Source organism: Larus michahellis, chromosome 21, assembly GCF_964199755.1.
Source record: "Larus michahellis chromosome 21, bLarMic1.1, whole genome shotgun sequence".
In the NCBI taxonomy this organism is placed as follows: domain Eukaryota; kingdom Metazoa; phylum Chordata; class Aves; order Charadriiformes; family Laridae; genus Larus; species Larus michahellis.
The window spans coordinates 7,595,297-7,620,411 of record NC_133916.1 but is presented as its reverse complement, the minus strand read 5'-3'; the positions used below and the strand labels follow the sequence as shown (position 1 = coordinate 7,620,411).

The 25,115-nt window shown below is 45.6% G+C and overlaps 1 protein-coding gene across 5 annotated transcripts; it reads right to left on the bottom strand.

Annotated features, from left to right (window-relative positions):
- Positions 1-291: 291 nt before the first annotated feature.
- On the bottom strand, positions 292-23,495 carry HIPK1 (homeodomain interacting protein kinase 1). 5 transcript variants are annotated; one of them, XM_074564040.1, is made up of 16 exons: positions 23,357-23,495; positions 21,604-22,681; positions 15,933-16,056; positions 13,534-13,653; positions 12,676-12,762; positions 11,663-11,847; positions 11,182-11,344; positions 10,592-10,814; positions 9,612-9,733; positions 7,961-8,095; positions 5,258-5,400; positions 4,899-5,081; positions 4,116-4,331; positions 3,602-3,840; positions 3,085-3,221; positions 292-2,070 (listed from the first exon to the last, which is right to left on the bottom strand). In XM_074564040.1, exons 2-16 carry the CDS (start codon positions 22,677-22,679, stop codon positions 1,585-1,587), a joined length of 3,639 nt encoding a protein of 1,212 aa, XP_074420141.1. In that variant the 5' UTR covers positions 22,680-22,681; positions 23,357-23,495; the 3' UTR covers positions 292-1,584. The 5 variants fall into 5 exon arrangements, with proteins under 5 accessions (XP_074420141.1, XP_074420143.1, XP_074420142.1 ...); XM_074564042.1 differs by having other exon boundaries at positions 5,258-5,397; XM_074564041.1 differs by lacking the exon at positions 23,357-23,495 and adding an exon at positions 22,891-23,185.
- Between the last annotated feature and the right edge of the window lie 1,620 nt (positions 23,496-25,115).

Below are 25,115 nucleotides of genomic sequence, written 5' to 3'. Positions count from 1 at the left end.
TACAATAAGGGGACACACCAAACAACTCTTCCTCACACATACCTGTGCAAAACAAATCAGAAGGTATCCTTTTCTCTCACGAAGCTCTACTCCTCTCAGTGCTACAGTGATGAGCTCTAACCATTGCATTATATCACATACATTCCAACACGAATCAATTCATTTTGGTTTAAATACAAAGGATACATCAACTCCATCCCCAGAACGTTTAAGAATTAGACAAACACTAAGTACAGAGTTCAAGTATAATCACTACACGTTTTGATTACAAAGACAGACCATTTGGGGTTAGCAGGAAGTTTTGCTTGTTATATTTTTCTAATCAATATGTACATATTTCATTTTATGTAAAATATTAAAACACCACCAATACAAAACTTCTAAAATAGTTTTAAATTCAGTAATAAACTTTAAAATCTGGATTTTTTTTTCCTTTTTTTCTTTTTCTTTCTCTTTTTTTTTTTTTCCTTTTTTTTTTGTTGCGATTCCTACATGCATGTACTGTATACAAGTCTTGTTAAGAGCGCTTTATGGTAGCTGTTGACATATCCAGGAGGATACGCTCACAGGAGTATAAAAAGCTGTACACATCAATACAGTGATGTTTCATTGTATTTCAAATCCAACTCCCTCCTAAATGAATCATGTGAGGAAAAATACCAAGAGAAACACAACAAAGGAAAGCCCTGTGCTTCTGTGAAGGAACCCAGCTCCATTATAGGGCCAGCATCTACTGAGCTGCAGAAACCAAACGCGAGAGCAATGCTGCACTGTTCATCCTCAGCTGGAGACGACAGCGTCCCGACAAGCTGCTGAGCTCTGTTACACAGTGAGATTTTGACTATGGTTTCAAAAACTCAGAAGAATTCTGCAACGAATGCAATAAAAATTCAGCTGTGTTATGGAGACACAGAATTTTCACGAGAACAAAACAGATTTCAGGGTTCACACAGACTCCTGTATATATAATGCTGCTAGTACGAGGCAGTCGCCTCTACCAGTCCTTAAACAAAGCAGAGCAGTAAACAGAACTCTGACAGTAACACATACGGAGATGTAATGGCTTTTGCAGAACCAGCAATTTGTTAGAGACAAAGTGAATTAGAGAACAAATGTTAAAATATTAAACTTGATTTTAAAGCTGCCCCAGCAACATAATGAATAAACGTGCATTACATTTTTAGTGGCAACATGGATTTGTGCAAGCTGCTAAAATATAATCTGCTAGTCTTTTTGTTGAAGTTATACAAGTTTAAAAAAGTCACCAGGATCTGTCTTCCAAGACACTGATTTTCTTTCCTCTTTTGATTAGCACGACAGAACAATTTTAAATAAACGTGACCATGAACTTTTTAAAAGCATCTATAAAAAGTAAGTAAAATTTTAAAAACTTAATTAGTGACCCTCGTACTGGTAACAAAGCATGCTGCTCAGCTAGTGACTGAACTCACTAAGACATTTCTGAACAACATACAACCAGATCAGGGAGAAACGAAAACCAGGCAAGTCGTTACCAGGTAAAGCTTCACCTGAAATCCTTCTCCAACCTCTCAGGCCTATTGCAGGACAGTGCTTTGCTCGGAACTACAAGTACGAGTACTGGTTGATCTTTGTGGGGCTCAGCGGATATCCAGTGTAAATAGCAGATCCTCGGGAAGCACCAATATAGGACTGGGGAGCAAACTGGTGTTGGTACTGGGCAGGCGGAACGTTTGCGGAAGTCAGCAGACTTGGACCAACACTCACGGGGACCTGGTGGACGAGTGTGCTGGGGTGGGCAGCGTAGGTGGTGTGCCGCGAAGAGCCCTGAGGGGAGAAGAGGTGGGCGATGGAGGTGGTGGAGCCCAGCGTGGCAGCAGTGGTTGGGGCATACGTGTACATATGTGGCTGGCTGGGCAGGTGTGCGTTTGCCGTTGCTGCTGCCAGGTGGGGATGCACTGGGCTGCTGTGCTGAAACGTGTAGGGAGCCTGAGAAATAGTTGACGTGAGGGGTGCCACGTAAGCTTGCTGCCTGCGCGGGACAGCATTTCCACTTCTCTCCTGTGAGGCCAGCACTGTTGTTTGCTGGTTCTGCAGGGAGAAGAAGTAAATAAGGTTAGTGGCTATCCTCGGGGAAAAGGGCAGTGGACCGAGGAGGTGAGCGAGGAAGGGTCAGCCAGAGCCTCCCGATCAACACCCCGGTTCCAGCTGCAGGACTGGCATTTCTGCAGATTCTCCCTTCCCAGCTTTGCGAAACCCTCACATAAATTTGAGAGTGGTCACTGCAGTTCCACCGAGACAAAGGGTACACTTTTCCTCCACAATGGGATCAAACTGCCACACCTGGGGTACCACAGTACACCGCTGCACAAGTGCAGGCGGGTCCTAAGACTGACCCAGCCCTCAAACTCCGCACACTTCTCACTGAGGTGTGGAAGAGCAGAGCAGCAGCAGGGCTGCCCCATTTTAGCACAACAAAGCCTGTCCTATCCCCATGCCAGAAATGAACTGGAGGTGTAACTCTTCCTCTCTTCCAACAGGCTCCTGCAGCTCGACTTGAAGACCAAGAGCAGTGACACAAATTGAAGTGAAACCAATCTCTGAAAGTTTCAAGGGAAACCAGGTGCTAATTGTTAGTTTGAGAGACAAGGTCCAGCCTTAATCTCCTGGTCAGGCCTTCGTGAGATCTAGAGAAGGAAGGTAAAGACTGAAAGAATCTCCTCATACTGTCGAGTGCCTTTCATGCTCCTCTAATTCAACAGCTGGATCCTGGTGTCACTCTCCCACCCGAGTGGCAAGAACGAGTCACTGCAAGAGAGGTGTGATGGAGCACAAAGAAAGAATACGGACATAACCATGCTTCCTTCTTCTCCCGCCCTCCGGTACAGGAACAAATTCTTTGCCTTGGTAAACTTCACTTATTTTCCCTACAGAGTTTACCCTACCCTGCATAGCCACAGGACAGAAGCAGCTTCAGAAAATGAACGAGGCGGCAGATATCGATCCTCTTGCGCCCAAGTCACTCTCCCTGCCATACAGCATAATGTTTCTAAAGCAATTCTAAAGCAGCATGTTCAAGGGTCAGAAGAGGCACACAGCGCTTACCTGGCTGAGATTGAGAGGCTGCACACCGTTTGTCACCACGCGATGTGAGCGGTACCCAGTAGGTGTTATACAGCATCCCGACGACTGCCCACTCACAGAGGCCACTGGCTTCGTCTTACTGGTGCTGCTCAGGATGCCTGAAAGATTTCAAAACCTTAGTCCATTCTGCCCCTTCACGTGCCATGCACTGTGATACCCAGCTTAGGTAACCGAACCACCCCAGGGACTATTTCCGTAACAGCCTTTTCTTCCATTATGATTTAAAATCTGACTGTACAAGAAATCATTGGGAATTTTTACAGATCCTTCTAAATGCAGCCAAACATACAGGGAAATCTATCAACGGAATGGAAAACAGACGAAGGCTTGCACTCTCAGAAGAGCAGCTGTGAAACCTTAAGTGGCTGAAGACCCAATGCATAGTCTGAAACTGTGAGGACAACACTGTCAGGGATAAGAGAGCACCTAGGCCTTGGCAAGAACTGCTGAGCACAGTAACCTCCGAGAGCACACCCACCTGAAGCCTGGGTAGCTACAATGCAGTCATTGAGCTGTGTTTTCAGTGGCGGCACAATGATAGTCCGAGAGCTGGAGCTGTCAGCCGCTCCGCTGCTCGGCAGCTCCAGGGCACCGCCGGTACTCCTGAGAGAGGAAAGTGGGTCTGCGGCATAGGGGCTGTTCAGAGAGGAGTCAGAATCAGGGGAGTCATTAACAGTAACGTAGCTGATGACATTGGATCTCTGCTTCATACCCAAACTGCAGGGGAAAAAACAAAACAAAAAACAAATGGGAAACATTCTCGCTTTTACGACAAGACACAGAGATCTCCCTCCGCAATCTCATACCCTGCCTCGTCAGATGAAATTGTGATTAGAGACACAAACAGCACAGCAGACACGATGCAGAATTTTCTGTCCTATGCAGTGCTGCTTAGCCTAGCCAGGGCTTTGCACGAAGTGTTCTCCACTCCCCTACACGCTTGGGCTGAGCTACGGACAAATCAGTACCGCCTGCCAAAATGAACTTCCTACCTGGCAGGTTTGTATTTGCTGTCCTCTTCCTCATCAGTGTCGCTGCGAATGGTGATGACACTGACGGGTGGGCTTGGAGTGTCTGGGATCACAATGGGCTGGTGCTGCTCCTGCGCTGGGACGAGCACGTTGGAAGAGGAGGAGGTGGAGCGCAGGGGACTGCTCCCAATGAGGGAGTAAACTTGGGAGGGCACAGTCTCTAGCGTTGAGCTGGGCCTGAAGGAAAACCAAAGAAGCATTCAGCTACGTGTCAGCAGGCTGGGACAAACCAGCGCCAGCATTAAGAACAGCCAGGCTCCAGAAGGCTGGAGCCCATGTACAAGAAGAAACACCTTGAAATAAACAAAGAGAACCTCAGTGCAGACACTAGCACAGGAGAGTGCCATAGAACTCATCCCAGAAGGGACCAACGCACTCAGCGATGCTCTGAACAGGACTAATTCATCTGAACGCTGCCAGAAACCTGCTGCCCCTTGTCTGACAGATGTCAGTTCTGTCACTTGTATCGTTATGGCACCAACACACCCTGATGTGTAAAACCTCCCTTTGACCAGTGAAGTAAAGCACTTGGCCAACCACGTTCCTTGCGCCCTCACTGAAATTAGACTTTTATCAGTGACTACAGTACAGAGACGTTTTCCAAGACATCTTTAAAAGCAACTGTAGCACATTAAAAAGTTATGCTGACAATGCCTCTGTGATGAGAAGACCAGTTTTTCACACCATGAAGGCAGCTGCCACAAACACACCCGCAGTCTCTAGGGCTGGGACGGGAAGCCTTACTTGGCTGCGCTTGGCGCTGGCTGCTTGCTCTTCTTTGCTGGAGCATTGCTGCTTTGCTGCTGCCTGACAACATGAGCAACTCCAACATTCAGAGGCTGCGCAGTGGCCAATGTCACATGGTTGGTCAGCAGTGACGGCTGTTGCATGAGAGTGCTGTACTGATTTCCATGGGAATGTGCATTTCTGGGGCAGGAAAAAAGAAAAAGACACAAATCCCATGATTACACTGGAGGCACTGCAAGCTGCACCGAGCCCTTGCGTGATTTTGAAGGGAAAGGAGAAGTTCTGTGTGCTGCAGGCAGCGCTGCAATGGCACATATTTCCACTTGGCGCGGAGCTGGACCCCGTGCAATCCTTACCTCCAGTCAGCTAATTGCTGGCTGCTGCCGATGGTCTCCGGGATCACAGCCGCTGGCTGGACAGAGTTGTGCAAAGCAACCCCTGGGAGCTGCTGCCAGGTGGAAGGAAGCAGAATCTGCTGGGTTCCCCCAGGCCAGGCCTGCTGCAAAACAACAAACAGACACACAGGTTCACTCGATTTCAGTTCCTACCGCTGGAGAGAGAGATTTGTTCCAAGCAATAAATGCACTTGCGTAGATTGTTAGCTTGCAGAGATAACGGCACATCATTGCCCTTTCTCAAAAAGTCTCAGTACACTACGAGAACCGGAAAACCAGAGCAACAAGCTTCCCCTGACACTTTACTAGTCTTTTGTACAACAGATGTCGCCTGGGGAAAAGAGCGTTAATATTGTACTGCAGAATGCAGCCAGATATTGTACTGCCAGCTGCAGCATGAGCCTTCAGCACTGATTCTGCATGGAAGTTCACGCACGCTGCTCTGCTGAAGGATTCCAAAATACGGAGCCAATTTGGTCCTTTCTGTTTTTCTGCCTTACAGGGCTCACATTGGGAGAGCTGAGACAGCGCTATTATTGTGGAAATTCACCCCATCTCAACAAAAATATTTAAGAAAAGCCACACTGAGAGAAACATTTAGTTTCAAGGGAGATACATGAAGATATTTTCAATTCATTATTAATGTTCCTATCCCAATTGACAAAATGCAGGTTTTTTCTGGAAAAAAACCAAAACAAACAAAAAAAAACCAAAATAAATTTGGCAGTACAATATTTCTATGATTTTGAAAGTATATGTCTCTTTCTTGCAGTTTAAACTGCAAAACCATAAACACCTGCTGTTTTAAATACAGTATTTCTGCAAGTAACAGATCCACTTATTACAGATACCGGTTCCAAACAAGAAGCCTTCAAAGCAGAGAACTGCTAAAACCTCTGCCAACATCAGCGGAATAATAATAATAATAATTTTTTATAAAAAAAAAAAAAAGAGAAATATGTTAAAAGTCACACCATGCGTCTTTCCAAAAGCCAACACCTGCACAAGACAAAGCAGAGAGTTTAATACAGCAAGATATAAATTCCCAATGAGAGGCAGAAATCGGGCCTTCCAAGCGACGAACTGTTTTGACAGAGGAAGGACAAAAATATGCAAAGCTTAGCAAATGGCTAATGCAAACTCAGGGGAAGCAGCAAGGGAGAAGTGTCGGAAGCACTAAAGGTGAGCAAATTCACGCCAAAGGCTCCCAGAATCCAAACAGAAACAGTAAGTCCTCCAGAGAAACTCAGAATCCAGGCTCACAGTCTGGAGACAGCTGGCTCTGATCCCCACTGCTGTACAGGGGAGTTGAACATCAAGTCCACTGCACACGCACAAATTTGCCTGTTGAATCAATAGCCCGAGTACACTTTTGAAAACATCACTAACAACTCGCTTGCGTACCAAGCTCTGCTACAGTCACCCCCTGCCGCTTTCAGAGCCTAGATTGCAGCCTTTCAGCAATCAAAATTCAAGAGGAGGAAAGGAGATCCGCCCCTGGGTCTGTTTAGCTCAGAGCTGAGACCCAGGAGAACCCCGCTCTCCTGCCTTCCCGTCCTCAGAAACGGGGAGAGTGGACGTGGTTCAGAGGAACTCAAAGGAGTGGGTTTGAATTTCAGTACAGGTATGACTCGAGCAAATTCCACTTCAGCAGAGGTCTCCCTCTTGGAAGAAAATGACACTCAAACTACCACTTTAAAGCCACAAGAAACAACATGGTTCACATAATGGAATGTGCTTTGAAAGACATGTGAGGATACCAGCACTTAAGTGCACTGCAATGTTGTCATACGCTTCACTGATCTGATTCTGGAGTTTCACAATGACTTCTTTGTGGCACTTGCAGAGTCGTTCTGATGCAGGTGCCAAATGAATACAGAAGAGGACAATTTTGAAAACATACGCTTCTTAGAGGTGTGTTTAATCCTTTTCCCCATCCGTTTTAAAAATTGCTCCAAACAGCCTAAAAGCTAGCTACTGCCACTTTGGATACCAGAGCTCACCTTTAATTTCAACCAAGAAATACATACGAACTGAAAGTATTTGTGAAGAACGGTATCTTTATCTGGATGAAGCAAGCTACCTGTGATTGGCTATAAATAACAAAAGGCCAGAAAATTATTGTCAACGTTCCACAGAAGTTAAGAGAAATCGACTGCTAAAGCAATACATTAAAGAATTTGCGATCATTAGAGATTTTAGCCTGCGATTAATGACCTGAAACATTTCTACATGCAAAGCAGCTTTACACATGTTGAAAACAGAATATGTAGCTAACTTGCCAAGTAGTTCAAATTCTGGCCATCCAGGTACCTGTAGCAGAGTCAAGCTAAAGACTGATTTCTTTGTAGTCAACAATCAAAAGGCAAAGATAAGGACAGTAAGCAAAGAACAAGAACAATTATAACTCTTCTATAGGATAGCTTAGAAGAGCTTTATAATACTAGGCTAGTAAAAAGTAATAGTCAATGGATCTGGATTCTTTACAGAGCCACACTAAACGTCAGAGTCAGACAGTGCTTCAGCAATGTTGGGGAGGAAAACAACAAGACATTAAGATGTAGCAAGAACACAGCCACAAGATGGCACATGCTTCCATGCCCTCTGCAAGTCTAAGTTAAAACAAAAACTCAGTTAGTGAACACAATCAAGGGAGGCAATTACCAGTACTGCAGCCGTCTGTTCTACTAGCGCTGGCCGGCCGGCTGCGCAGTTCAGAGTAAAGGGGACCGCATACTGCGGCGTGATGGTGGCTACTTGAGGATGAAGAGTTGCTACCATTAGTGGTGTACAGCTTCCCTGAAATGTAGATCAGGCAGTGAGTGAAACACACGTACTGAGGCAGGAAAAGTGGGTTCAGCAATAGGGCCAGAAAGGGTTTCACCTCACTGGCATTCTACGGTGCTTGAGCAGACTCCAGATTGCAATGGACGCAGTGAGACCAACACCCAGACCCTCCGGGCACATTCCTCTAAGCGGTTCCCTGAGGGGAACACAGGGAATGGGGAATTTGGGAACAGGAGCTCTCCGATGACACAGTTAAAAAGCGAAAATGAGATAGTGTTCAGCTACTGATACTTTAGTGGGTCCCAGAGAGCAAGTAACACTGCAGACGCTGCCCTAAGCCGTAACACAAACTGCACCCCAGCAGGACTCAGCGTTTACTCTCGTACCTCCACATTCACATACAGTGCTCTTGGAAAAAGATAAACTAAGGGATTTAATGGAAGGCACCGTAGGTCTTTTGTATCACAAAAGAGCAAAGTTATCTGTGATGAAACTACCGAGGCACATATTAGTCCATCAAATGTCCAATTAAAACTAGATTCTTAGTGTACAGTTTGCACTCTCGGGAAGAGCAGGGCTTGGATTCGGGCGGGGCTCCTTCAAGTGTATTCTGCTTTTTGGATACCGTTACCTGTATAATTATGCTAAACCAACAGGAGATAACAGAATGCCACTAAAATTATTTGGACTGAACAATCTAAAAACTACTCCTCTACAAGTATGTTAGCAACTACGACATACTGGCTGAGAGTAAAACTAATAAAGGATGTGTTAATGTCAGCAGAAACTGAAACTATGCAAATAAATAAAAGTGCACTTAATTATAAAGGCAATTACAATTTTTCAGTGAATAAAACCTGTGAATCACTGGGCACTCGCTATATATTAAAGCATTACTTTTTGGAAATAAAAATTGTTTTAATTTATGACACATTACTAGTGTTTAAAATATCATTTTTTAGATTTGTGAATTTTGCTATCGCATATTGTTTAAACTGCAAACAACAGAAACAGGCACATCATCGCTACACATCAATTTGCACTAACGATGTAACTAATTGAGAAGGATTCAGAAATAATTTTGTTGATTTAAAGATGAAATTTTAATGTGAGTAATGTCTGTTGCCACTTGTTTACTGGGATCTCGCTTCTCACAGAAACGATTTCTTCTAAAATTTGCTGCCACATTTTTAAAGTGTAGGCAAAAACGCACACCACTACCTGTAAGGCAGAGTACACCCGTGAAAAAATACAGTCTGTTTTTAACAGCTGGTAACTACATATTTATTTCCATTATTAAATCAAACTTCTAAAACCAGGGAGGCACATGACATAAAATAGTTTAGACTTTAAATATTCCAGAAAAGCAAAATAAAACAAGAAAACACTGTCTTGGAACTGATCTGCATTTAACCTTTCAGAGTGTTCTGAGAACCCCCGCGTTCACCCCCGCAGCAGAGGGGCAGTCAGGTGCTCCCAGACGGGGTAGGAACTGCAGTTAACTCTATGGGGCGTTTTGCTTTTTTACCTGCGTGAGAACTCCAGACTGGATCTGCAGTGGCTGCGCTGCAGGTGCTTGTGGTACGATCGGGACAGCGTTATCCATCCTTACCGGGAACCCAGAATGCTTTGTAGTTGCCTGTAGCCCGGCTGTGGAGGACAAGAATACATCACTGCTAAGTTGCTTTATTTTTTTTTTTCAGTTTCTTTCCAAAATCAAGTTCCTTACCAGGTTAAGGGCAGAAGACAGGGTCAGATGCAGAGAAAGAAAAGCTGTTCCCTTTCACAAAAGCATACTAATAAAACACCAGCTGAAGTAAATACTTCTGCAGTCCCGCTGTGCCAAAGAGCAATGATGGACAACCAGTTCTTAAAAGCTTGGCTCTGCTGAAGTCCACAGTCTTGTTTTCAGAAACACAGACACCTAATTCTATGTTGCTTGAGACTAAGTTCAAACCTTATGCTATCGGTTCCCATTTCATATATAATCCTCCATATTAACGCAATCCAGATAAAAGCATAAGTAGAGAACTTTCAGCATCAATAGAGCTGTGCTTGCGCTAACCTCGCTTGTTTGTAATCTGTGACAATTTGTTGCTGGCAAACTACACAGCTGCATCAGTGCTTGTGAACTGAGACTCAAAGACCAGATATTCCCTCACACAAAACACAGCACGACACTTTTTTATTTTCAGATAGGTCTGGCTCCTCCACTCACTGCTCTCTGTGGAATGCTGCTGTGTTCAGTTTGGGGGGAAAAACTGGTTGAGCAACCAGATGAAGACTGCAACCTGGGTAGGCAAGATACTGTCTCCTGTTCAAGCACGACCTGGAAGAGAACCAAACTGTCTACACGTGTCTGACCTGATTCTGCACTTACATCTGATGCAAGAGCACTGCGTGACACACAGAGTGGTCTTCTGTACTTTTTCAGTTTAGTGCAAATTACGACTTCTCATTTCTACCTCACTGCAACCACAGTACCACACAAAGGGTTTTTCCGCTTACTTTGAAAAGCAGGGGGACAGACAATGAACGTTTGCTGGAAGGGGTCAGTCTGCGTGCAGATCTGGGTGGTTCCAGGTTGCAGGGAAACACTCTGTTGTGCCACTCCCGCAACTGGTGCTGCAGACGATGGATACAGAGCAGACTGATAGTTCAGCAGCGAGACGTCCGAGTTTGCCAGGGAAAGAGTAGCAGCAGCAGTAGAATTGGAAGCCAATACGCTGGCCTAGGAAAAAAAATAATCATATTTATCACTTGTACTTGTTATAAAACAAACTACAGAAACCACCAGTATTATACTATGAAGGAAGCACCAGGAAAAGGTTTCAGGTAAAAGGCACGAGACAACACAGGAGAAAAAACCTGAATTGCACCGATTTTACTTATGTTGCTGAACTGACAGGCAAGTATGATTAGGTCGAGTAAAGAGACGGCCTTGGCCTGAGTTTTGGAAAATTAAATTTCAAGCAGGACTATAAATTCTGGAGAGCGATTTAAATACAGTATTTTGCAGAACAGGATTTGGCCTGAAGGCGCAAAATTAGACTATTCGATTTCTTTGATTAGTATAAAACAGCTAAAAGATGCTATACCTGATTGTGTACTGTATTGAGCTGGTTGTTAAAGCTCATTGTCAGATTTGTGCTTGTATTAGGAGCAACATGAGTCGTGAATGGGCTCTTAATCTGATTCACTGTATCATACATATTAACTCTTCGCTTGCAGATCTCCATATTCTGAAAGCAAGATTTCACACTGAAACAGAATGACAGAAGGAAAATATCAGATATGTAAAAACAGTACAACAAAGACATAACAGATTCCCAACTTTATGCACATGTCTTTAGGTTTAGGTTCTTTTTCGTTGTTTTTTTTTTTTTTTTTTTTTAAACCAACAAAGAATGTCCTTAAACACGAAAAGGAAGCTTATGAACATTCCATTCCTTACACATGCCATTGCTATTTTCAGATCAGCCACAAAATTCAGAAAACAGCAGTGACAAAAAGCAGAAAAGTGCTATTCTGTGTTTCCAGTAAGTCCTGAAACAAAACGAGATATCTAAGGAGGCTTACTGATTACTGTGTGGGAAATCCAGTAGATGCGTCATTGTAACAAATGGATGGTTCAAAGTCTTCAGTGGAGTAATTCTCTTATCTGCATCAATTGTCAACATTTTCTTCAACAAATCAATATATTCCCTTCGGTCAGCCTTCTCTGCCAACATGTCAGTCCCTTCTAAGTCCGTAGACATATTCACCTTGAAAATAAAATGAGAGTAGTTCACGCAAACATCACATTAATTGCTAGCTAACAATTCAGTAATTTCACAGAAATATTTATTTACCATTTGTCTCTTAGACAGCCTAGGGTCAGGTAGTACAGTGCTAACACGCCATCCTTCCCTTGCTCACTCTATTAAAGGAAGTCAAACTGACACATGGAATTCTCATCTCCACGTGAAGCTGGGCTGTTCAACAGACATCAACCAGGCTTCGCTCTCCACTGCCTGGCAATACGCCCTCATTTTGTGGGGGGGGCTATACAGGGCTACCAAATCAGAATGGCAATATTCTACATTCTCTGTGCAGATGTAAAGCGATGGTAAGAGCTACAAAAGCAACAGAAAATTGAGACTAACAAAGATCCAAGGCCTCGTGATACTAAAAACACTCAGCTATTCCTTCATTTTACCTCTGAAAATAGAATGAAAAAAATAGAACAATCTGTAGCTCTTGTCAGTATTTCCAACGTCCAATAAGAGGCATAATCCTATAAACACATCTGGAGGGGCTTAGCTTTCCTACTGCTTGGCTACCTCTAGTGATAACAGGCTAGGTACACTTGTTGCATTTACTGGATCAGGGCCTAAGAAAAAACAAGACATTTCTAACAGATTCATAATTAACACTTTCATAGTCTTTAATACAGTGATTTCTGATGCAAACTGGCACCATGGCAAACTCCATCAGTGTTCTCAACAGCATGGGGAAGAGGCCGGCTCCAGCACAGGAGCCTCATTTTTAAGGATCCCAATACCACGTGTAATTAATGATAGTTATCTGTGTGTTACAGGATCTCCACACACCTGCGCCATATCATCCAAACAGTTGAATATGTATTTCCTAGCTTCTTTTGATTTTATTCCTGTCTCCAACTCGTGTTCTTCTGGGGTCTATAAAAGAAAGCGTTTGTTAATATAAACAGAGATATCGCATACTGATAAAGAAAAAGCAGCAAGAAAAGAGCCAAGACAGGTGATCTTCTGCCTGCTTTAAGACAAATCACATGCCAGTAGGCCAAACCAAAACAGCCGTGGGTTCTCATTTCCTCTGCTGGAAAGACCGTTCATTGCCAAGCTGAATTAACAACAGGGTGATTTCATTTCAAGGCTTCGTTAGGTAGCGATCAGCCAGAAGAACTAAAGATTTCTGACTTAGGAAGAGAAGAGGCTATAAATATTTTAAATCCCTCTTTCACAAAGAAGAAGAAAGGCAAAATCCCTCTCTTTTTGCTGCTCGGCTTTAAAGGCAAACCAAGTGTACATCTGATTCTTTCCCATCCTCTGCAATACATATACAGATTTCTGTTAAACTACCAAAGACCATCATGAAATACTCCCTGTTTTACTCATCGTATTGTCAGGAGATGACAACAAGATGACATACTTCACCAAGACTGAGCAGGCCATAATAAGTAACCATTATCTCAATTACTTTAACACCCACTCTTTGCCAGCACTATGGTGCACAGCTGCTATTGTTAGATGAGTACCAGGAGGTCGCTACAGTTTCTGAAATGAAATACACAAATCAGCTATATTTGAATGGCATTTCAAATCCGATCTTCACTCAAAATGTTTTCACAGCACACTAAAACGAGGTGTGAATTTATATCAAGTCATCAATGAACAAAACAGAACTGCCAATTAAGGCGACAGACAAACCTTTAGCCTCCACAGTGGATATCCCAAATTTGGATCCCTGTTAAAAAACCTGCTTGTTTTCGTTCCTGCACTGAGAAGATACTCCGCTGGAAGGCCTTGAGTTTGTGAAATATAACGAATCTAGGAAAGAAAATTAAAAGAATGAGGACTCCAAACATAAAGAACTCATAGCTAAGGGAGTAATTATCAGCCAAGTTTGTTCATGGCGAATAGAAAACAACCTGTAAATAATGCCCAGATAACAAACTGCAAAATTAAAGGGACTATCTCAAGTACTTATGAGGATATTTTACTTTTCCAATCATATTATCTGCAGAAATTCTAGGTTTTAAATATATCTATCTTATTTTATGGAAATAATTTTTGCCTAAGTATATGTGAGCAGACTATAAGCTTTTGAGACGTGGATAAAGTAACACCAATGGTCTTTAATATCAGCAATGTAAGAAGTACACATTTAGAGAGAAAAATACCACAGAAGTTATCACATATGTATACATAATTAACGGCATAAGTAGTCAAGCGACATTGCTGTGACTGCCTACATATACTCTAAGCACACGATTTGAGAACAGTCATGGCAAAGCTCTCACCGACCAAGGAAGCAAGACCAAACCTATAGCACAAACAGATTCTTACATCCTCAAAGACATTTAATATACTTTACATGTAACAAAAAAATGGCTCAGAATTTTAGAAAATGCACCTGAATATCTGTGATGGTATCAATGAGACACTAACATAAGAGCTAACAAATACAAAGGTATGCTCAAAAGGAAAGAAAATAGCAAGTTATAAAAAAGCACAATAATGAGCTTTTTGAAACATTCCATACGTTGCCCAATTGCCAATGCTATTTGCCCTCAAGACGTATGGTGAGAAAGGCGGCATCGCCTTTGCCATGACCCTCCCCTCAAAGGACTCTATTTAAGACTTTAAGAAAAAACCCTGATAAGTCTGATTTACAAAGCGAGGACTGGAAACACAGTGTTAACTCGTTAACTAGGCTTTGTTTGAATTATCCATTCTAGGTCCTTTAGCGTGTCTCATTTCTCATTTGCAAAACTCCTGCTATTGCACTGTGCCAAAACAGCTGAACGTCGCAGGGCACTTCCCTCCCTGTTACAGTTTGTGATCCGTACGACTCCGCTGACTCGCTCGTCCTTTATGCCAGTGTGGATCTGAAGAGTCTGCAGGTGAGTACTTTTTCTATCTACACGACAGTTCAGCTAAGAGTTCTGCTATTTTTATGAGACATAACTCTTTCTCTACAGCCAAAGGATGTTTAAAAAATAATTGTAAATCCCATCCCAACCCATGGACTCATTCCTGGAGGAGTCCTCTCACAAGTTCTTCCTGAGCTTTTACTTGCCGCTGTACAATCTCAGAAAACACAAAAGCAATTCATCCCTCATTTTCAAGGGGGAATTTTCAATTTTCAGATATCACAATCAACCACATGAAGTCACACCTCATGCTGCCTCACAAAGGACTGCAAAATCCTGTCGATTAAGCAATGGAAAAAGCACCTCCTCCCCACCCACCTACATGACTAGATAAGGTTCTCAGAATTACACAAAACTCGGTGTGCAAGGAAACCACCATGCTGTACCTCAGTTATTTTCTAACTCATTCCGCTCATTAAGGTACCACTGTGTTTCCTTTGGAAATTTACAGTACTGGGAAGATATAACACAAGTAAATTTTCAAACTTAGTAAGTTTTCATGTATTTTATCACATAAGGAAAACCATACCAAGCACTGTAACGAGATACCACCATAAAAACCACAGTGGAAAAGCTACCCTCAAAAAGCCTCTCATACAGACGTTCTGTCCTTTTATAGGCAACTGACTAGCCCAGGTAATAATGCTAAGCATCCACGGAAAGAACTAATTAGTTCAAGGTGCCTTTTCAGACTCTTGCCCTTGTATTTCAGAGACAGCTTGGGGCTCACACTTTGCATTAAAAATGAGGCTGCTGTAGGTATTAAGAGGACAGAAATGATAGGCTTGCTCTGTCTCCACATGGAAAAACTGCCCTCATGGTGAAATTACAAAGGGCGTTTCAAGTCAGGGCACACACCTCACTTCTGTTTTGACAGGGAGGTATTTCAACAGCTTTTGGGTCTGGAAGCCAGGGGGTTAACTGTAAATTGACTCTATATATTGGATAACTACATTCAACTCAAGTTAAAACACAGAGAACTCTGTGCTCTCCTGTACAACAACAGAGACAGACGGGCAATGGGAACGCCACAGAGAGAACTGAACTCAAGATGACAGACAACAGCAATTTGTATAGATGAAATGTGACGTAGGATACATCGGGTTCAGGGGGTCCGGACACAGATCACCGTGGTCTCATTTGAAAGCCCCCACGTCTGCCGCACACTCTCACCTGATCATACTCCGATGCTCCCGGGTACAGCGGCCAGCCCAGAAACAGCTCAGCTATCACACAGCCCAGGGACCACATGTCAATAGCTTCACAGAACGGTAAACCCAGGATGATTTCAGGAGCTCTGTTGGGAGAGGAAAAAAAAAAAAAAAGTAAAATCTTCAACTCTGAAAGCATGCAGTTCTTTCCTATAAATTGCTCTGGGGAATGTCCCTTCTCTCCCCCAAGAACAAGTAAATCTGTGTGAAACAAAGTGATTCACTCAAGTGGCCTAACAGATCCAAGCCTCTTCAACGCTTAATGGCACAGCTGGATTTGTTTTATGGCCCCAGTGCCCTCCAACTCCTAGGCGGCCTTTATGCAGCTGTGATAGAAGTTATTCCTTCAGTAACCAGTCTAATTACACCTGACAGTATGTACAGTGTGAGCGGTCCCCGAGACAGGCACAACCCACCCTAACAGAATTGGGAAGAAAAGTTTTGGCAAAGGGTGCTCAGACTTTTCTGGGAAGAAGGTCTCAGGATCCCAGGTGACCCGCTGCCAAAGGCTGCCTGCTTTCATGGGGAAACAAACATCTGCAGAGCCAGAAAAGGGAGCTCTTCAGAGAGCTCTCGGTTTCTATCAGTGCGTTCTCATACAGGGTTTGTTTGGGGAGTTTCAAGTTTAAAATGGACGGAGAGAACACAGCTGGAGATTGTGAGCGCTTTGCAAGGTTGTGTTACAGGTTTTGTGCACTGAACCACACCTAATGCAAAATTTACCTGTCTGGCCTAGCCTTTACAAGAAGGTGATGAAAAAAACTCAAACTCCAAGCAGGGTTTGCTTCTGCAACAGGCTGGAATTTCAGGGAGATTTCTGTCTGGAACTGACTCATAACACAAAAGGATAGTTTAGTACAACTCCTCACCTACACACAGTTCTGAAACAAACCGATGCGTTTCTGTCAGGCTAAATGCCAGTCATACATTTGCATACAGCATGAAACCCAAGTGCTGCAAAACCCATGTGAGTTAGTGTGGGAATTTACTCTGGAAAGTACAGGAAACACGAAAACCTTGATCTTCTTCATGCATAACTAACACAAGCGCAAAGGAAGACAGAAAAGTCCTAAACTCCAGGCTATCTATTTTCTGCTTGTGACTTGGGTAGCATGCCCCAGGGCTTGCGTGACATTTCTTTTGTTACAGCGTGGATATTTCTGTTGTTAAAAAAGGCTCTGAAACCAGTTCTGATCTTTCTACAGCATTCTAAAAGACAGGGCTTGCATAATGTACAGGTGTCAATAGATCTGACACCTTCAACTGTTCAACCCGAATGTACCTCCCAACTGTTTGGACATGGCAAGAAGTGACTCTCCAATTAATTAACCTTTGTGTCGTGGTGACACAGACACAGCTTTTGTTTTAGGTGACTACCCAATTGCCATCAGCCAGTCTCCAAAACAAATGCACTCATCCCAGTTGCCCAGGCACAGTGCTCCGAGAAAGCACAAGACCTATCAAAAAAGAGAGTGCGCTGAACCAGCCGTGTGCTCAGTGAGATCATCCCTGTTCTCTGTCGTTCAGCTTTAAAGCAAGAAGGTTCCTCTATTATGTCTGAGCCCCCCCAAAACAGAGCCATGATATACCTTTATAATCAAAGTAATAGATTCTTTTAGCTAAGACATTCTGACGCTCGCTTTACTTGACATCGATCTGTTTTGACCTTCTTGTTTGTCTGTCCCTGTCAGTAGTTGACTTTGGAATGGTTTTGCATGTGGAAAATATAAAATGATTATGCAAATATTATAAGTATATGATATTTGAATGCTGAATGTCCTGCTAAACATTTTTATTTCAAAGAACTATGCTAGAATAGATCCAACTTTCTACAGGCTAACAGGTGTAAACAAGAGGAATCCATTTCTGTAGTACTTTGGTCTTCACAAGCAGATGCACACAGGATTTTCAGAACCCCACGTGCCCCATTAGTCTATTCGTATTTGTCGTCACCAACAAACTGTATTGATCCTCTTGATTATCCTGCTTATGCAGGAATTTCCAATTCAGATAGGACCCAAACCTGCAGGGCACCTGCAAGGAATGCTGCAGGCATAATTTTCCTTGGTTTGGACTGGCAAACAAACTAAAATATAAGTGTCTTGTGAAATAAGCAAAGCATGCTAATCCTTCAGAAGTGCATTAAAAAAAAATCCCACCAATTCCCATGGAAAGAGAGACTAGTGGCAACAAAGGCTGGATGGGATAGTTTGTTAGTCTTTAACTACATGCTGGAATAGACTTGGGTATTCCGAAACCTCAATACCAAAATGATGGCAAGTTGAACTCTATGCATTTTATTCCCTGAAACTAAATAAATGAACTTCTCACAAGCCACCTGCTTTCATTTTGATTGCAGGACAGAGCTGATAAATCAGAATATCTCTCATCTCCTTTTACACCACTATAATTAGCAGCCTTATGAGATGTGAGCTGAAACAGGACAACAGGCAGAGGTCACTTTCGTAGCTGGTCTGTCAGAGACTAAAGTGATTTTGGATCTTAAGCTCTTTGAAATAGAAATCAACAACGTTCTTTCTGTGCATACACGCTTGCCAAACTCTGACTTCCAAAGCTGGCAAATACACTCAGGTACTCTCAGAAGAAAGAGGATTCAGAGCAGTGGCAGAAAAATCCGAGACTTACTTTTAGCATTTCAAAACACACCATGTTCACACACCGGTCTTCAGCCCTCCCCCTTGTGAAGAATGATGGTAATAAGAAGCCTGTACAACTGCAACTAGCAATGCAGTGAATAACACGATCACCACTCGGAGCTGGATTAGCAAGCAGAGAGTAAGATTTGGCAGTGCACTGCTGCTTCCCAAGCCAACGTGCCTGGGACAGAAGTAGGTCATGTAGCCCAAAGCAGAGGTAAGAAACAGATACTACGGCACTCTGCAAGCTCCCTCACCACTCAGTGCCACCTTCTCATGGCCCAAATTGCTCAGCCCTTCAGCTCAGTATCTCCAGTTTGCTCAGTGCCTCTACGCTGGCCCCCAGGAAGCATCAGGAGGTCAGGATCCGAGTAAGACTCACGTGATGGACGTACTTACATATAACATAGGACATGAGTGAATCTCACTCCAAACAGCAGGGAAACCAGTCTTCCCAGGGATTTTTCATTTCTGCAAGCTGTCTGCTTCCTTCTATCCTTTGTCCTCCCCAGAGAGAACAAAAGCATTCATGCCCTTCCACACCTGATGTAACAAGCATATATTCTGGTTTTCCGGTCAGGAATTACTGCCAATAGATCTCAGGACTGCCACAGAAACCAGTCACTACGCAGAAGCCTGACTGCCAGTTAGTCTGCTCCTAGTCCATGCCTGGCTTCAGAGCCAAATAATTCTTCATGGGCACTTTTACCCACACTTTAAGTCAACCATGTCATGGCAGTAAAACCTCCCTCCTGGACTGGGGTTACACTGCAGAGGCACCGGTAGCGCCTGGTGAGAGGGCACCTGCCTCAGCCCTAACACGCTCGTCCTGACAAACCACCTCCCAGCTGCAAGTGTGGCTCCAGCAGCGTCACTGAGACCATGCGGGCTGTCCAACCACCAGAAGTACAATCAGAACCTGGACAAGACAACCTCCAGCAGCACTGAGCATAACTGATACAGGAAGGCTTTTGCCTTCAGGGTATACGTATCAGAAAATTCACCTTAGAGTACTCGAGCTCGGTTTGGATGTCTCCGCAGGAGACAGGTTATGTAAGCACCAGTAACAGGTATAGAAACAAAAAAGTGAACATAGAACAAGTTTATTTTTAAGAGCTGACAGAGAACCAAATGAAGAATTGGTCTATACTGTTTTATTAAACACAGCATTGAAAAAAATTTCCAACTTAGAACTCATTTGAACACTAATTTAATGTGAATATGGTTAAAGCAATCCAGTTCTCCCACAATAAGCTGGTTTCTACATCATCTCCATAAGTTTGTAGATTATGGATTTTAGTAATCATCACGATTAAACTAATTACCTATCACTAAATACTAGATTTCCACATCACAGCACACTTAACTTCAGTCAAGCAGACAGTCTTAAATGCCACCTAATCTCGGGTTATTTGCCCTTCTGGCGGAGTCAGTCACTCCGCACCAGGGAGGTGGAAGTGGCCGGGAGCTCAGTGCCGCACACAAAGACGAAGCAGACAGCTTCTTCCCAGCAGGCCCTCGAAGATACTTATCACCCCTTGCTGCTTTTGCCTCAGCCAAATCTGGTGTTTGCGATACCAGAAACTGGAAAGCACTATATGGCTCCCCAAACTGCTTTGCTCACATGTGTTGCAAGTCAGACAGAGCAGAGTCTTGATCAGCAGTCACCTCTTTTGATGCAACAACAACAAAATCAACAATGCATTTTAGACAGCAAGCATTTTAACAGAGCTATGGTGCGTAAAAGACAACTGTGATACAAAAAACTAACAATCAATAGTTTGGAATTGGAAAGACTGGTGCCAAAAAGCTGAGTGAAGATCATGAGGAATGGATTAAGAAAAGTCTATATCACATGAAAGAAATGGCACAGAAAGCTGGTACTCGGTGTTAGAGGGAGTAACAAAAAACAAAACAAAGGGGGCAAGGATACAGGGAGTATGAGGAAGGAACAGAGCAAGCCTACAAGAAGCCAGGGCTTTAAACTGAAGCTAGGAGGACGGGAAAGACATCAAACAGGGCAGAGACACAGGGTGGGGTGGAGTGTCTCGAGTCCTCTGTCTCGTCCCAGCTGGAAGGACTAGATACTAGTTAAGTTCTGCGTCAAGTGAGCTCACACTCCACTGAAAGCAACCCTGACACACAGCCCAGACTTTTTCATGTCCCTTTGATGCCAGAAGTTTTTTCTGCATCCATTTATTGAAGTCTACAGCTACTTATATTGAAATACACACTATTAAGAGAACCAAGCTGGAGGAATAATTGAAAGAAAAAGCACAGCTTGCTGTAGCTACACAGTTTCTGAGTTTTTACATTTTGCCCATAGTTTATTTTTAATTCTTAGACAGGAGTAGAGTGGAAGCCATTCCTACATTTTGGTAAGGGAAGCAGAGATCTCACTCTTCCCTGTTTTAAATGATCTGCCAGTCCCATGAAAGTGTTCCTTACGGAGGGGTGATACAGAAGTCATGTGCTCATGAAGTGGGTTCAGACAAAGGTGGAACCAGAAGAAACAGGATAAAAAGAAACTGGCACCCCTTTGACTTCTCTCCCTTCTAAACGACCATGGTTAATGGACTAATTTCAGATCACAGCCAATAATCCAAAATGCACTACTTATTAGTAGCATACTGCTTCCACAGTTTGCTACTTCACACATTGTCACAAACTGGCAACAGAGTAAAATCAACTTACTGCACTAATCTGGGGTAAAAGGAAGGTATTGGACTGCATATTATGTCACACTTGCAAAGCAGAAGTTCTATTTATTTACATAAACATTTCAGAAGAAATCTCCAGGAAGCATGTGGAACAGTGGATAGGCTGATCGCTTCCTTCCCCCACTCCCCGCAACTGGGATTAGACCTAATGGCAGAAGAGTGAAGTATTTGTGGAAGCAAACCCATAGCACTCCATCAGGATCAGCTTTTCTTTGCTCACGCAGCATACGAAAGTGAAGATGGTGTCAGTACTTACCTGTAATAGCGCGACTGCAAATAAGTGGAGCACACTGCTTTTGACACATGGCTGGCTGAACCAAAGTCTATCACCTTCACTCTGTAGGGCTGGCGCGCAGGATCCACCAACATGATGTTTTCTGGTTTCAAATCAGCATGTATCAGACCCAAGCTCTTTAACTTCATCAAGGCAGTAGCCACTTGCTGCAGAATTGGCCGGATGTATTTCAAGGGCAATGGACTGAACTTATTTTGCTTTAAGAAATCATATAAGTTCTGTTCTAGCATCTCAAATACAAGGCATGTATGATTCTTGTGTTGAAAGCACTCATAGGAGCGAACGAAGTTATATTCGTCAGCATTCTCACTGCTCAAGCGAGAGAGGATGCTCACCTCTATCTGGCCCTGCCTGGCGTAGGAAGGATGGTTCTTCAGGATTTTGATGGCTACAATCTCCTTCGTGCTACGTTTCCAGCATTTCGCCACCTGCCCAAACGTCCCTCGGCCCAGGAATTCCAAGACCTCGTAGCTGTTTGTCATAGAGCACAGGATCTCATGCTGGACCAGCTGATAATCCCCTTCACCACTGGAACTGCTGCTTTTAGTGGTAACCGTGGTGGTTGTGGCCGCAGCACCCACCGCAGGTCTGTTTTGCAGCATGAGAGGTGGATGTTCCTCAATTATCTGCACACTACCGTTGCTGTCGACCTCTTCACTTTTCCTTTTTAATCCACATTTTTGGTATGGTTCCAGTAAAGAAACGTTGCTCCTATGTGTTAAGGTTTGGCTGTTCTGGAAGGAGGCTGTTGCGCTGCTGCCTGTGCTGTCAGCCGCTGTAACCACAATGTGCTCAACTGAAGGAGCAGGGAGAAGGAGGTTCTGATCGTAAGCAGAGATGCTGAAATTGGCTACCTGATGAGAGGAGCTTGCTTGCCCTTGAGCTGCTGGGAGGTTTTTGCTGTGGGTATAATACTTGTCACTACTGCTCTGTCCTGAAACATCCCAGACAGAGGGCTCCACTTTCAGTTTCTTGGCACTGCAGAAGGCACTCGAGGATACTGACGGAGGGGAGAACACCTGCAGCTGTGAGGCCATACCTGAAACGGCAGAGGACAACTCATTAGGACTGCTTAGTGGCAGCACATCGCAAAAAAACCCAAGAACCTCCGTCTGCACGAGAAACAGAATGACAAGTATTTTTCTAAGCACCATATGGTGCCTACCACCCAGGAAGGCAACCTTTGGAACTGCGGATCCTAAGGGCACCCACAATGCGAGGCTCTCCGGTGGAATTACCACATTTTACCTCGCTGCCTACAGCGTAAGAAGCAGACAGCTCTTCATCCAGCTTTCTAAAGGCTAAAGAAATCCCAGCATAGGACGGGAAAACAGTACTAGGAATGGAAGACAGACAGCACGGCAGCAGGAAGACGCTGAGAAAATTACGATCGCCTCCCCCGGCCCAAGCCGGCTCCCCCTTCCCTGCGGAACCGGAGCCGCGGGGAAACCCAAACCGGCCCGGTCGAACTCCCCCCACGGAGGCCGCTCCGGCAGGGCGCACCCCGAGCGCGACGGCCCGGGGACGGCGCCCGGCCCGGCCCGGCCCCGCCGCGGGCGGACAGCGGCCGCCGGCCCGGCCCCGCCGCGCCCGCAGCGCCGCCTCCCACCCGGAGCGGGGGGGCCGGGCCGGGCCGGGCCTCCGCCGCGCGGCCGCCCAGGCTTCCCGAGCCCGCCGGGCCGCGCCGTCCCGCCCCGCGCCCCGCCGCACTCACCGCCGGTGGGGGGTTCTCAGCCGCGGGCCGGACCTGCCTGGGGGACACACGGGGGTGCGGAGCCCCGCAGCGGGCTCATCATAGCCCCGCCGCGGCCGCCGGCCCGGCCCGCTCGGCCCGCGCACGCCGGGGGGAGCCCCCAGGCCGCTCCGCTGCCGCCGCCGCCGCCAGGCTCCGCCGCGCCCTCACGGCCCGGCCGGGCCGGGCCCCCGCCCCGTCCCGCGCCGCCGCCCGGGCCGAGCGCCGCCGCCGCGCTCCCGCCGCGCCGCTCCGGACCCCTCGGCCGCCCGCGCCAGACTGAGCCAGCCGAGCCCCGAGCCGGCCAGGCGGGCCGAGCGCCGAGCCCGCCCACGTGACCGCGCGCGCCGCCGTCGTGACGCGGGCGAGGCGGAAGGGGGCGGGCGGCGGAAGCGCTGGGGACGAGAGGCGCGGCGGGCCTTCCCGTGCCGGTACCCGGGAGCCGCTCCAGCAACCGGCGGCCCGCCCGGTGCCCGTTAAGCGAGCGCGGGCGAGGCCGCGACGGCCGGAGCGCTCCGGGGGCTGAAGGGGGGGGTCTGGGAAAGGCGGCCGGGCCGCCCGCTCGGCGGTCAGACAGCGCTGAGGGATGCGGCATCGCCCGCTCGGGAGCCCCACGTCCAGGGTGCTTTAATTCAGCTTCCTCCAGAGGCAGAGCGGTGCTGCGGGGACGTTCTTTGGGCTTCTGCGTACTTTAAAACGGTTACAAATACGCTTACCAAAATCTCAGAAACTTTCACGGCTTCATATTTATTCCTACACGAACAGCAGCACAATGAGCATGAACTTGCACCTTTTAACGAGCATAAAGACCCAAGGCTAGTAGTTTGCATCCGTATGATCAGTGGGAAAAAAGAACGTACAATCAAAAATAATCAAAATACCTTGATCTCGCAATCTGCTGTTTGCTACAGTTAGACCATTACAGGCAGAGACACGAATAAGGTGGAAGATGCAGACTGCGCCAGCCCAGCAAAAGCCACCGCATGTCGTCACCTCGGGCTTTTGGAGGCTGTTGGAAACCCAGTGCTGTAACTGGAGCGTTTGTTAACGGGCACCGCGATGCTGAAGCCGTGATGCTACAGGAAAGGACGTGCTGCCGGGGACCCCCCGCACCCCTCTGCTGCGAGGGCTGGGCTCTCCCTGCAGAGCCACCCCATCCTCCAGGCCATCGCGACTTCACCGTGCTCCACCTCAGGTGGGTGGAAGAGTCACGCAGATCCAGAGCACATACTGACAGGGCCACCACCTCAGTGCGCGCTATTACACAAGTACCTTTCTAAACCATCCTTGGGGCCACCGTCAGATCCCCAGGGAGGGAGGAACATCAGGATGTACCGAGGAGGTTTTCTGCTTTGCAGAAACTCAAGCGCAACTTTTTTTCCATGAGAGAGTGCTGGGCAACTAACTGCAGCCATGATTTGGGGCACTAAATAAGCATCCAATGGACAGTGAGACAAGCTGCCAGCAGAGAAGTTTGAGTGGGACAGTATTGCTCTTTTGTGTAAAATCCTACAAGTAACTTTGTGTGTGTGCTTGATTCAAGGAATAACATTTTTGACTTTCTTCCTTGCAGCAGAACACTGTTCAGCAGCTCACCCCTCTGTGCAGTCTGCTAAAGGAGGGTCTCAGTCCTGCATGGAGGACTTTGGGGCTGCATTTCTCTTGGCCTTATTTTCTTCAGACATACAGTGAACTCCAAAGCAAGAAAGTATGGAACACACTTCAGCAAGGGCTTGGCTCA

Excerpts from the sequence above, each read along its gene's own strand:
- HIPK1 (XM_074564040.1), bottom strand. The coding sequence starts at position 22,679 with ATGGCCTCACAGCTGCAGGTGTTCTCCCCTCCGTCAGTATCCTCGAGT. Across the intron at positions 12,763-13,533 it reads ATCCACTGTGGAGGCTAAAG|ACCCCAGAAGAACACGAGTT; the intron begins GTTTGTCTGTCG and ends TTTCTTTTATAG. Across the intron at positions 8,096-9,611 it reads AGTCTGGAGTTCTCACGCAG|GGAAGCTGTACACCACTAAT; the intron begins GTAAAAAAGCAA and ends TCTACATTTCAG.